This window comes from Suncus etruscus, chromosome 1, assembly GCF_024139225.1.
Source record: "Suncus etruscus isolate mSunEtr1 chromosome 1, mSunEtr1.pri.cur, whole genome shotgun sequence".
Classification (NCBI taxonomy): Eukaryota; Metazoa; Chordata; class Mammalia; order Eulipotyphla; family Soricidae; genus Suncus; species Suncus etruscus.
In genome coordinates, this window is record NC_064848.1 from 92025659 (window position 1) to 92038081 (window position 12423).

At 42.0% G+C, this 12423-nt stretch overlaps 2 protein-coding genes across 2 annotated transcripts in view; one reads left to right on the forward strand and one right to left on the reverse strand.

Moving 5' to 3' along the window:
* Window positions 1-1291: 1291 nt before the first annotated feature.
* LOC126012062 (collagen alpha-1(III) chain-like) lies at window positions 1292-2044 on the reverse strand. Its single transcript, XM_049775898.1, has one exon. It carries the CDS (start codon window positions 2042-2044, stop codon window positions 1292-1294), a length of 753 nt encoding a protein of 250 aa, XP_049631855.1.
* GLCCI1 (glucocorticoid induced 1) overlaps window positions 2043-12423 on the forward strand; it is a 107128-nt gene continuing 96747 nt past the window's right edge. Inside the window, exon 1 of the mRNA XM_049768980.1 lies at window positions 2043-2460. Coding sequence (XP_049624937.1) covers window positions 2043-2460 — 418 coding nt within the window. The remainder of the gene's footprint in view (window positions 2461-12423) is intronic.

The following is a 12423-nucleotide window of genomic DNA, read 5'->3' on the forward strand; positions in this document are numbered from 1 at the left end:
TATGAATTTAATGCGTGATAAAGTGAGATATTTTCATTAGCCTTAGTAAAATGGTGTACTGGGTATAATTCTTACAAGTGATTTTTAGCTTATTCTCAAACACCACCTCAGAACCGAATATTGGTCTTTTAAGTGAACCCGTCCTGTGGAGAACAATGCCTAAAGTCAAGAGGCTTGCTTTTGTGGGCAAACACCATAAACAGTCCGATCTGACTGGTTCCTTTTTTTAAAAAAATTTTTTATGGAAATTAATGGGGGTATCTGACAACGAATTTTAATTCTTTCTGCTTAAGGTTTAAAATCTTGGTTTATTTTGTGGGCAAAGTTAAGTTTTTTTTTTTTATTGTCTCAATCTCACTGCAGAAGAAAAAAGTTTACCACAAGGGTTTGTTACATTAAATCTGATATTTGTTTGGTTCAAAGAAACCATGTTTCTGGTGAGAGGCAAAAAGTACTGACAGTGGTATGACATACTCCTTACTAAGTTGTTCAATTCATAGCTGCAGTCTACACATGTGTCAGCTTATCTCTTTACACTGCATAACTACTGCAAGCCGTAATATAAAATGTAAAAGCATAGGTCCTTTGATAAGTCCAGTTGCCAGGTTTTGCTTCAGATGGCTTTTAATTTCCTTTTGGCTTTGTTTTTAGCCAACAAGTCTACCTACCAGTGTGAGCCTGGACTCTGGCCTGGTGTGCAAACGGCTTCACTGGGTACCAAAGCCACAGTGAATCCGTTTTCACCTCAGTCGATCACTAAAAGAAAGGAGAAAGGTGGGCTGCTCAGGTTCCATCCGACCCTAAAAACATCCCACCAGAACAGAACAGGTGTCCTCTCAAATAAAAGTCTGCCTTCAACGTTTTCTGTCTCAAGTTGTGCAGACTTCCTGAGACTGCCTTGCAACCCGCTTAGCCGGGCTCGCGCGCGGGCGGGGCGTGCGCGTGTCTTTGGGTGTCAGAACACGCGCAGGACTCACTTTTCCCAGGGTAGGCGCCCAATCAGAGCCTCGCTCTCACCTCGAAGGCTGTCAACTCGCACAGCTCCTCCCAGAGCGCTCGGGCCCTCCTCCTGTTACAACCCCGTCTGGCCCCGCCCCTCAAGCAGACGCCCCGCCCAATCCAGCACACGCCCCGCCCCGCCAAGCAGACGCCCCGCCCCGCCAAGCAGACGCCCCGCCCAATCCAGCACACGCCCCGCCCCGCCAAGCAGACGCCCCGCCCCGCCAAGCAGACGCCCCGCCCAACCCAGCACACGTCCCGCCCCTTCAAGCAGACGCCGCACTTTGCTTGGCTACCGTCCCTCTCCTTCATACTCCGGAGCCAATGACACGCCAGGGAGCGGAGGACGGCGGAGCCAATGAGGAACGCTCGTGCTGAGGCAGCTGCCGGGTCCGGAGCGCCGGGAGGCGGGGCCGGGGGCGGGGCAACTCGAGTGCCATTTGGAGTGAGCCACAGACGGAGGCGGTGGCGTGGGCTCCGCGCGGAACTCGGGGCACTTCGAGGCCCCGTTTCGAATACCAGAAGCCGAGGGAGCGCCTTGGCTTTCCCGAGCCTGCCGGCCTCTTCCGCGCCTCCAAGTGCGCGGAGGCTGCGAGCGTCCCCGGGAGGGCGGAGTAGGAGGAAGGGCCGGCGGCGGCGTCCCTGTCAGCCCGATGCCTCCAGCCGCGGCGGCGATTCCGAGCTCCTCGCGGGCCCGACCGTGACCGCCAGCCGAGCGCGATGCTCGGACGCGGCTGGTTTCCTCAGACGTTCCCCGCCCCCCGGGGCTGAGGCGGCGTCGGGGGTGCGCTGAGCGGGGGGGGGGGCAGACTCCTCCCCTCGCCGCTCCCCGCCCCTCTCCTAGTTTAGCCTCGCCTCGCGTCGCCTCGCCTCGCCTCGCCTCCCCACACGAGCACGCCCGCCCCGGCGCGCCGGCTCCCACACGCTCGCGCGCCGAGCTCGGCCTCGCTCCTCGGCTCGCCCGCCCCGGCCCGGCCCGGCCCGGCCCGGCACGGCGTCGTGCAGGCGCGCTCGCTCCCTCGCTCGCTCGCTCCGGAGCCACCATGTCCACTGCCTCCTCCAGTTCTTCTCAGACCCCTCACCCCGCGCCGCCGCAGAGGATGAGGCGCGGCGCCGCGGGCTCTCCGCCGGCCGCGGCCGCTGCGGGGAGCTCGAACGGAGCCGGCGGCGGCGGCGGCGGCGGCGTCGGCTGCTCCCCGGGCCCGGGAGCCGGCCGGCTGCTGCAGCCCATCCGCGCCACGGTGCCCTTCCAGCTGCTGCGGGGCAGCCAGCACAGCCCCACGCGCCCGCCCGCCGCCGCCGCCGCCTCGCCCAGCCCGACCCCGACCCCGACGCCCACGCCGACGCCCACGCCGGCCGAGCCGGCGCCGCGAGCCAAGGGCCGCCCGCGACGCTCCCCCGACAGCCAGCGCAGGAGCAGCTCCCCCGAGCGCCGGAGCCCCGGCTCGCCCGCGTGCAGAGGTAGCCAGCACCCACCCCCCGCCCTCCCCGACGGCGCCCGGCCCGGCTCGGTTCCGCGGGCGCCGCCGTGCCGCTTGCGCGCTCCGAGGTGTGAACGCGGCTGCGGGACTCCCTCGCGCCCCGACACGCGCCCCGCCCGCCCGAGCTGCCTCGGAGCTGCCCCTGCACCAGACACTCGTGTCCTTCTCTTGCATCCTCGGGCCACCCTCGCCTGCATCGAAAAGCTTTTTCTTTTTTGCCCCTCTCTCTCCCGTTTTAGCGCCCATTAGGTCACTCGTTCTGTTTGCTCTTTGTAGCGGGGACAGAGGAGCCTAACCCCCCCCCCCCCCCAAACGCGCACACCAACTCCAGCCCATTGATGGTGGTTTGACTCGGTACTACGTCTTTGTGTTTTCCTACCAAGTTCCCAACACGCTTGTTAACTACCCGGATTCATAGATGTGTGCATAGATTTTTTTTTTCTTTTTTCTTTTTCTTTTTTGCAGGATGGTGGCATGAAAGGAGGTAGGCTGCATTTTGGATTTTGGGCGAGGACAGTTTTTCTTTTTGCATTTGAAGTGTTTGTGCCCCCCCCCCCCGTCCCACCCCCGCCCCCGCACCTCCACCTCCTGTCCCTCTTTTCCCTACTTTTATGTACATACATAGACATATACATCAGACCAGCACTGCCCTGGAAACAAGTTGTGCCAATCCAGTGTGTTCTGGTACATTTCTAAAGACCTGTTTTGTGTGTGTGTGTGTGTGTGTGTGTGTGTGTGTGTGTGTGTGTGTGTGTGTGTGTGCAGTGTGTTCATTTCATCCATTTCTAAGTATACGTAACATTTCAGTTGAGTTGCTAAAGGATCTCAAGTTTCTTTTTTTTCTGTTAGTATCAGAGGCAATGGTGAGCTGAAGGATGCTGCGTTTTCTGTTTTGGTTTGGTTTTGTTTATGCCTAGGGTTACAGTGCATGATGTAGTTGACTAGTCCTGGGGGAGAAAAGGAAGCTTAGCCAAAACAGGGACTTGAAGCTCCTGAGGGAGCGTGGAGTACCTAATATCATTAGATGATACCAGCCTAGACCTACAGATGCTGCTGCTGCTGCACTGTGGAGAGAACCGATGACACTTGGTTGGAAAAAATCTCTGCTTGGAAGTGTAACACTGTGGGAGCTCTGTGCACTGTTTATGTGGTATGTCGATTTTTTTTCTTTTAAGTGGAGTTTTCTCGATGAAGGTCTTAGACCGGAAGAAAGTAGTCTGTTAGGATGGCTCGCGTTTTTGGTATTTTGCTTTAATATTTCCGAGTGTAATCAGCACCTTCCTAAGGTGCTTGTTTTCTAACCACTTGCTGGTGAGGCAGGGTAGTTGGTAGTGCAGTAGGTTGTGTATGAACACCAAGAAATACATCTTGTAATCTGTATGCAGGAGGAATTTGCTCCTCCACTCCTCCCCCAGGTCAAGCCAGCTGCTGCAGAAACTGACATCCTCCAGCAAATCCTGAATGAATGAATGAATGAAAACAACGTGATTGCCCTAATAATGACCACAACTGAACACATCTTTGGCTGTATTTTATAGAAAAGACCACCATTTTCTAACAGATTAATGCCATATGCAGCTCTCTTGCACATTTTCTAGGGCTAGATGAAATAAAAGGTAACAGAAAGAAAAGTTACATAAATTTTGTTGTGATTTAGCTTCCAGCCATGCATAGGTTTGAGGTTTGTAATTTTAAGGAATAATGTAAGAGTCATAAAACAGGCATTGCAGACAGAGTATATACAAAGGTTTTGTGAGCAGCGTTACAGCAGTTTTGGCAACTGCTGAAACAATATAGTGGCCATCTATATAACCTCCACTTTGGTTGATAAACACTTAACATCTTAACAGATCATAGTACAACTCGTTTTTCTGCATCTTTCAAAAGCCCTAATTACTGAGGCATTACGTTGACTATCATCAAGTAGTTCTAATGAAATTTGTGATCAGCCTTAAACTATCCTCTTTGTTGTTGTATGGCACGTCCAAGTTTAATGCAATTTTAATGCAGTCATGATGAAAACACTTCGGAGTCTGGTTTGTGCAGTGGACAGATTTGCATCATCAGAGAGCTTGTGCTGGGAATGGAGGGAGGCTTTTCTGTTTTTTTGTTTTTGTTTTTTTAATACCAGGTGGTTTTGTCAGTTTCTTACATTGAAGTGATTTTTAATTCAGGCTCTTCTGTCCCCATTTTCCCACCCCTTCCTTTCCCTGGTTATATTACCTCTATATTACTTTTTCCCATCCCACCTTCTCTTCTCTGTCCAAATTAAAACTGCAGTTATAACTAGTCTATCTACTTAGCTACTTAAAATTCTATGAACAGTTGAATGATTTTTTTTAAAAGCAGTTATCTTTAGATTCTTTAGAATTCTGCAATGTTCTGACTTCAGTGGATTTTAGCCTCCACAGGTCAAGGCTCCTACTGCTGCTGCAGACACTGACATCACTATACTGCATGAATGAAAAACAACAACGTGCTCCATTTCTTGCTCTCCACCTCCTTTTTTTATGCACACTACTGTGGTGTGTTTAAGATCTGTGTTATGCTGCATTTGAAACTCCACAACAGTTAAATTAAGTAGATGGTGGCTCAAGGGAGATGTATTTACTATAGAGACATGTTGTTTACAAAACACTATAGTGCTATGGGCATTTGGACTAGAGGCAACAACTGAGCATTCAGCATTTTTAGTCTGAACTGTTGGTTACAGAAAAATATGGAAGCTGTAAACAATGTTCTTTGTGATTATTTTGCTAGGAAGAAATGATGAAGCCACATAATTTTTAAATGTTAGATCATGATCTCCCTCTTCAACATTCTTAAGATGTTATTTATAAGGATTTATATAAAAGTAGAGTAATAGCTAATTGGTAATCAGGTTATTTCACAAGACCTAGAAAACATGCTGAATTCTGTAAATAGCTGAAATCAGTTTTTGGATCATTAATTTATAAAATTTAGCAAAATATGTGAATTTCATCTTTTTAATAGCAGTTTTAGATAATTGAAAGAAGCATAGCTATAAATCTTTACATATTTCTTTTTTTAGGGGAGATGGAATTTTTCACCTTATGGATATGAGTAATTTTTAAATTTCTTTTATAATTTTCAAACTAAAGCTTTGTTATTTTATATTCTTTTCTGTAGTTCTGCCATTAGCAAAATGTCACCCTCCCCCTTGTTTGGTTCTGAAGGGTCTTGAAGTGGTGAATGACAAGCTGCTGAATGCATCCTTAGGCTCCCTGTGATGTGTTTGTAATAGATGTAAAATCATAAAGTATTATGCAAATAGTTATTTTTGTAATGGTAATACATAAAGTTACCTTTGAGAAAATAAAATGACTCAAATGAGAATGTAGTAATGTATTAGTGTTAAAATTAATGATCTTTAAAATAAATAGTAGCAACCAAAAGAAAATATAATAAAGTTGCTTCTTTCTCAAATCTTTTAGAGCAAAATCCAGGAATTTAAAAACAGAATAGTTTACTGTGCAAGGTAGTAACAAGTGCATATCCTCCTCTTGTGGGTTTTATTTGTTTTTCAGCATTAAGATGTAATACAAATTCTAAAAGAAAATAGCTGCATTAGAGTACTCTGAATGATAATACTGCTTATTTTTAAGTGTACCAAATCGAGTTACAAAACCAGAGTAGTTTGACATCATATACTACTGGTATAGAGAATAGCACAAGCTGATTCCTGATTTAACATGTCTAATTTATTTAGGTCTAAAACTCTTAACAGATTACTGATGAACGACATTTTAATATAATTTTTTCATGATTATTTTGAGTCTTATCTTAGAAATTGGGAAGTTACAATATCAGCCTATATCAAATGACTGAATTTATGTAATGTGTGTATATAGATTAATAGGTTACTTTGATATTTTAGTCTTTACAATTTTCCTTGTCATATTTTACTTATTTTGTGGCATGCCACCAATTTTAATTACCTTTCTATTTTTAAAGATTCTTAAGCATTCTTTTATACTTTAGGATTATTTTGTAAGCTCTTATGTTTAGAAACTAGGTCTCCTTTTCTTGACTCTTCCCCTTAAAATTAAATTTCCTAGTACTTAAATTTATTTTAAAGCTTTTCTATAATTAAATAAAAGTATGTGAAGGTTGTGTCTTATTTTCCTAAAGTGACAGGTTTCATACACTATTTTGGAGAGAAACTTTGAACCTTTGAGAAATTTTCTATAAACAATGTTGATTATGTATAAGTTTTCTTAATTGTGATATATGAAATACTTAGATCAGTATGAGAATAACAAAAATGCATTTTATAAGTTATTCTAAAGTATGCTCTTTTGTTAAAATTTATGTTCCTTTCAAATAACTATTCCTATAAGTATATTGAGTGTTCTATACCAAAGATGTTTAAAAGAGCCTTAGTTTTACTTTATACAAAGTTTTTATGTACACAGTGAAAAAAAATTACCATAGTACTTTTTATGAAGGATCATTCACTACAGTTGTCATTTCTTTAAGGATTTCTTGTAATCTAGAATTTTACATGGAGGAAATGTTGAAGAATCATGACATCCTTAAGATTTTCTATTTTATTTGTGCCTATGCAAATTAAAGGTGAATAATAAAGTTGAACTTCAAGGCAGTGCATACCAGTGGAAATAAAATGGCAGCTTTTAGAGAATACCTATTATTAGACCATTTTGTTCCTTAAGTCTGAAATGTAATATTCTAAAGACCTGTTTTACTAAAGATTCTACATGTAGTTTTACATGTACTGACTGTGTGCTATTATTTTAACTCAGTCCTTTCTTTTTTTGGTTTTTGGTTTTTGGACCACACCGGGCAGCGCTCGAGCTACTCCTGGCTCTAACACTCAGAAATCGCTCCTGGCAGGCTTGGGACCATATGGGGTGTTGGGATTCTATCCTTCTGCATGCAAGGCAAACACCCTACCACTGCACTATCTCCCTGGCCCTAAACTCAGTCCTTTCTTACATGCTTAACATTTCCCAACATTACCAAGACGGTTTGGAGAACCATTTTTTAGTGAATTGCTAACATTATTGGCTTCATTACTATATAAATCTACTCTTCTTGGGGCACTTTAGGGCCCTACCTGGCAGTGCTCAATCTAGTCCTGTTCTGCACAGGAATTATTTCTGGTGATGTTCTAGGGACTATATGTATGCCAGGGATTGCACCAAAGTCAGCTGCCCTTTGTTTTATCTTTCTGGCCCCTGTATAAATGTACCTTTATTAAATGCCAGTGAGCCAAATCACTGACACTGTTTTGATTATATATTGTTTATTTTAACATGATGTTGAGTTTATCTAACTGTTGTGGCTGTGTAACGGTTTGACATCTGAACCCCTGGAACTATGATTACACCTGCCATTCTAATTCTAGTATAAGCTTTGTACATATTCTTCAAAAACCTTGTAATAGATTTCTGAAAAATCTGACAAAAATAAAGATCCTACATATGAACAAATAACCAAAAAGTACCTTTTCCTCAGTATTTTAATAGGAACAAATATGGAGGGACCTGTAAGCAGTATTCAAATAATTGTTACTGAGGTAAATGTCAAGAGACATATTCATTACTAAATTCTGTATTATGTTTCAAGTTGTAGGTAAGAGATGAAGAAAAGATTTGCACGCTTGCTTGTATACAAGACAATAATTCATTAACAGTTGATTTACAATGCAAATTCTTCACATACCAGATCTAGTGTTCTGTCCACAGATTATCCTGTAGCCTGAACTACATTAAAAAAATTAATATTGGTCATCAGCCATTATTTCTGAGCTGCAAGAATTTCTTTTTTTTTTTTGCTTTTATTTTTATTTATTTATTTTTATTTAAACACCTTGATTACATACATGATTGTGTTTGGGTTTCAGTCATAAAAGGAACACCACCCATCACCAGTGCAACATTCCCATCACCCAAGTCCCAAATCTCCCTCCTCCCCACCCAACCCCCGCCTGTACCCTAAACAGGCTCTACATTTCCCTCATACATTCTCAATATTAGGACAGTTCAAAATGTAGTTATTTCTCTAACTAAACTCATCACTCTTTGTGGTGAGCTTCCTGAGGTGATCTGGAACTTCCAGCTCTTTTCTCTTTTGTGTCTGAAAATTATTATTACAAGGGTGTCTTTCATTTTTCTTAAAACCCATAGATGAGTGAGACCATTCTGCGTTTTTCTCTCTCTCTCTGACTTATTTCACTCAGCATAATAGATTCCATGTACATCCATGTATAGGAAAATTTCATGACTTCATCTCTCCTGACAGCTGCATAATATTCCATTGTGTATATGTACCACAGTTTCTTTAGCCATTCGTCTGTTGAAGGGCATCTTGGTTGTTTCCAGAGTCTTGCTATGGTAAATAGAGCTGCAATGAATATAGGTGTAAGGAAGGGGTTTTTGTATTGTATTTTTGTGTTCCTAGGGTATATTCCTAGGAGTGGTATAGCTGGATCGTATGGGAGCTCGATTTCCAGTTTTTGGAGGAATCTCCATATCGCTTTCCATAAAGGTTGAACTAGACAGCATTCCCACCAGCAGTGGATAAGAGTTCCTTTCTCTCCACATCCCCGCCAACACTGTTTATTCTCATTCTTTGTGATGTGTGCCATTCTCTGGGGTGTGAGGTGGTATCTCATCGTTGTTTTGATTTGCATCTCCCTGATGATTAGTGATGTGGAACATTTTTTCATGTGTCTTTTGGCCATGCGTATTTCTTCTTTGTCAAAGTGTCTGTTCATTTCTTCTCCCCATTTTTTGATGGGGTTAGATGTTTTTTTCTTGTAAAGTTCTGTCAGTGCCTTGTATATTTTAGAGATTAGCCCCTTATCTGATGGGTATTGGGTGAATAGTTTCTCCCACTCAGTGGGTGGCTCTTGTATCCTGGGCACTATTTCCTTTGAGGTGCAGAAGCTTCTCAGCTTAATATATTCCCATCTGTTAATCTCTGCTTTCACTTGCTTGGAGAGTGCAGTTTCCTCCTTGAAGGTGCCTGTAATGTCCTGGAGTGTTTTGCCTATGTGCTGTTCTATATATCTTATGGTTTTGGGGCTGATATCGAGGTCTTTAATCCATTTGGATTTTACCTTTGTACATGATGTTAGCTGGGGGTCTAAGTTTAATTTTTTGCAAGTGGCTATCCAATTGTGCCAACACCACTTGTTGAAGAGGCTTTCCCTGCTCCATTTAGGATTTCCTGCTCCTTTATCAAAAATTAGATGGTTGTATCTCTGGGGAACATTTTCTGAGTATTCAAGCCTATTCCACTGATCTGAGGACCTATCCTTATTCCAATACCATGCTGTTTTGATAATTGTTGCTTTGTAGTACAGTTTAAAGTTGGGAAAAGTAATTCCTCCCATATTCTTTTTCCCAATGATTGCTTTAGCTATTCGAGGGTGTTTATTGTTCCAAATGAATTTCAAAAGTGTCTGATCCACTTCTTTGAAGAATGTCATGGGTATCTTTAGAGGGATGGCATTAAATCTGTATAATGCCTTGGGGAGTATTGACATTTTGATGATGTTAATCCTGCCAATCCATGAGCAGGGTATGTGTTTCCATTTCCGTGTGTCCTCTCTTATTTCTTGGAGCAGAGTTTTATAGTTTTCTTTGTATAGGTCCTTCACATATTTAGTCAAGTTGATTCCAAGATATTTGAGTTTGTGTGGTACTATTGTGAATGGGGTTGTTTTCTTAATGTCCATTTCATCCTTATTACTATTGGTATATAAGAGTATGCTTTCTATAGTTGCTATACCTCTGGTAGTCTATTCCAGGATATGTTTTAGCTTTAATATTTTCAGAACATTTAACCATATAAGACCTAGGATAGTGAATAACTGAAATAGAATATAAACTTCTTTACTCTTCCATTATTGGGTGCATGCCTAACATTTGTGCTTATGCCCATACCCACATACATACACGAGACATAAAAATAGATAAATCTTAATGGTTCAAGAATGTGACTTTGTGTCAAGTCCTCTTACAGCTAGAATTTTTGTTCCCCATGAATCATTAGAGTGAGAAGTCCTTTATGAGAATTAAAAAATAGTTGGGGCTGGGAAGGTGGCGCTAGAGGTAAGGTGTCTGCTTTGCAAGCGCTAGCATAGGATGAACCCCGGTTCGATCCCCCGGTGTCCCATATGGTCCCCCCAAGCCAGGGGCGATTTCTGAGTGCATAGCCAGGAGTAACCCCTGAGCGTCAAACGGGTGTGGCCCAAAAACAAACAAACAAAAAACAACAACAAAAAAATAGTAATACATGATGCTAAACTTTTGAATGGGTTCAGGAGCTACTAAGCAGAAATTCTTATCTCACGTGATCGTTGCAGCAACTATCTCTAGGTTAATTAAGTTCTCCAACGATCCAATATTTATCCCTAACAATTTGTGTATTTAAAATGTATATTAATAACTTAATGAAGTATCACATTGAAAATCTTAACAGTGGCTCACCAAAAACCAACATTAAATTGGTGAAACCCATTTATTTTGTGGTAGGATCACTGACCAAAATTATCTTCAAAATTATTAGAACTAAAAAATTTACTAAACATTTGAATGTCCTTATAAGATGGCAGAAAGTACTATAGTTTCAGTGTTACACCTATGAATGATGGTAATTGCCATATATTTAGTCATTATGGCCACTGAGAGGACTTGTGTGAACTATAAGTCAGGTAACTAATTTGACTTCAGCATTATTAAAACACTTGGGAAATGTTTCTAAAATTATTATGCAGTTACCTTAAGTAGAGTATGACATAAAAAACAAAATCATCAAGTAGTATTGAATATGATACTGAGTATTGACTGACAACTACAGAAGCCTATAAATTCAATTTATGATTGATCTTTCCTGATGGAGGAATAAAACAATGGTGCTTCATTATTCCGTGATGGAATAAGCTCTCTTCTCTAGAGAGTTTACTTAAAGACCAAAAGCATATTCCCAATGGTTCCATTAGTTAGAAACGTAAGTATTTACTGAAAAGTTAATTTTTCAGTGTTAATAGTTGATTTAAATCAAGTCACTATCTTCTTTCTAAATTTGAAATTAGAAAGATGGGTTTTTTGTTTGTTTGTTTTGGTGGGGAAGAATTCCCAGGAATTTGGGCAACTAATTGTTTCATAGCCTGGTAGGCAAACAGTTCAAGGGTTGGAGGAAGCAGTGCTAGCTTGCCTCTGCACCCTACTTTAGGGCCTCACCTAGCTGTGTGGTTGGGGGAGTGTTGTTAGAACTCCATAACTTAGTGATTCTTGAAGGGCCCTATTGTCTCATAAGTTGAACCTAGGTCACCTGCTTGTATGTGCCTTATTTCTTCTATTATTCCACTTTGAAAGATGTTACTTTAGGATTGTCGTTGAGTAAGAAAATATTCTAATAATGAAAGAAAAAGAAAATTTATGAAACATTTTTACATTTATTCTCTTGTATTGCCAAAATTATAAATATGTTTATGGCACATCGATATATATATATTTCAATAAATTATACTAGTATGGTAATACTAGAATAGAACTAATTAACATACCTAGCACATTTATGTTCTTATTATGTGAGAAGAACACTGTTGCCATATTTACAAATACAGTATTTAATCGATGATATTCACTGTTCTATACTCGGATCCTCAGAACTAGGACCTAGAAACTTGTACTCTTTGGACAAATTACTCCATTTTCTCTGGGTGCCAGTTTCTGCCAATCATTGTTTCACCTTATGTTTATAAATTCAACGTTTTGAGATTCCATGTAGAAATTTGATTATACAATATGTATGTATCCAGCTTATTTCACTTACTATATACATCAGTGGCAGAATTTTTGTTTCTTTGATTTTGGGCCACACTCAGTGGTGGTGCTTAGGCCTTACTCAGATCACTCCTGGTGGTGCTCAGGAAACCACAATAGGGTAC

Coding starts and splice junctions, on each gene's coding strand:
- LOC126012062 (XM_049775898.1), bottom strand. CDS start 2,044: ATGGTGGCTCCGGAGCGAGCGAGCGAGGGAGCGAGCGCGCCTGCACGA.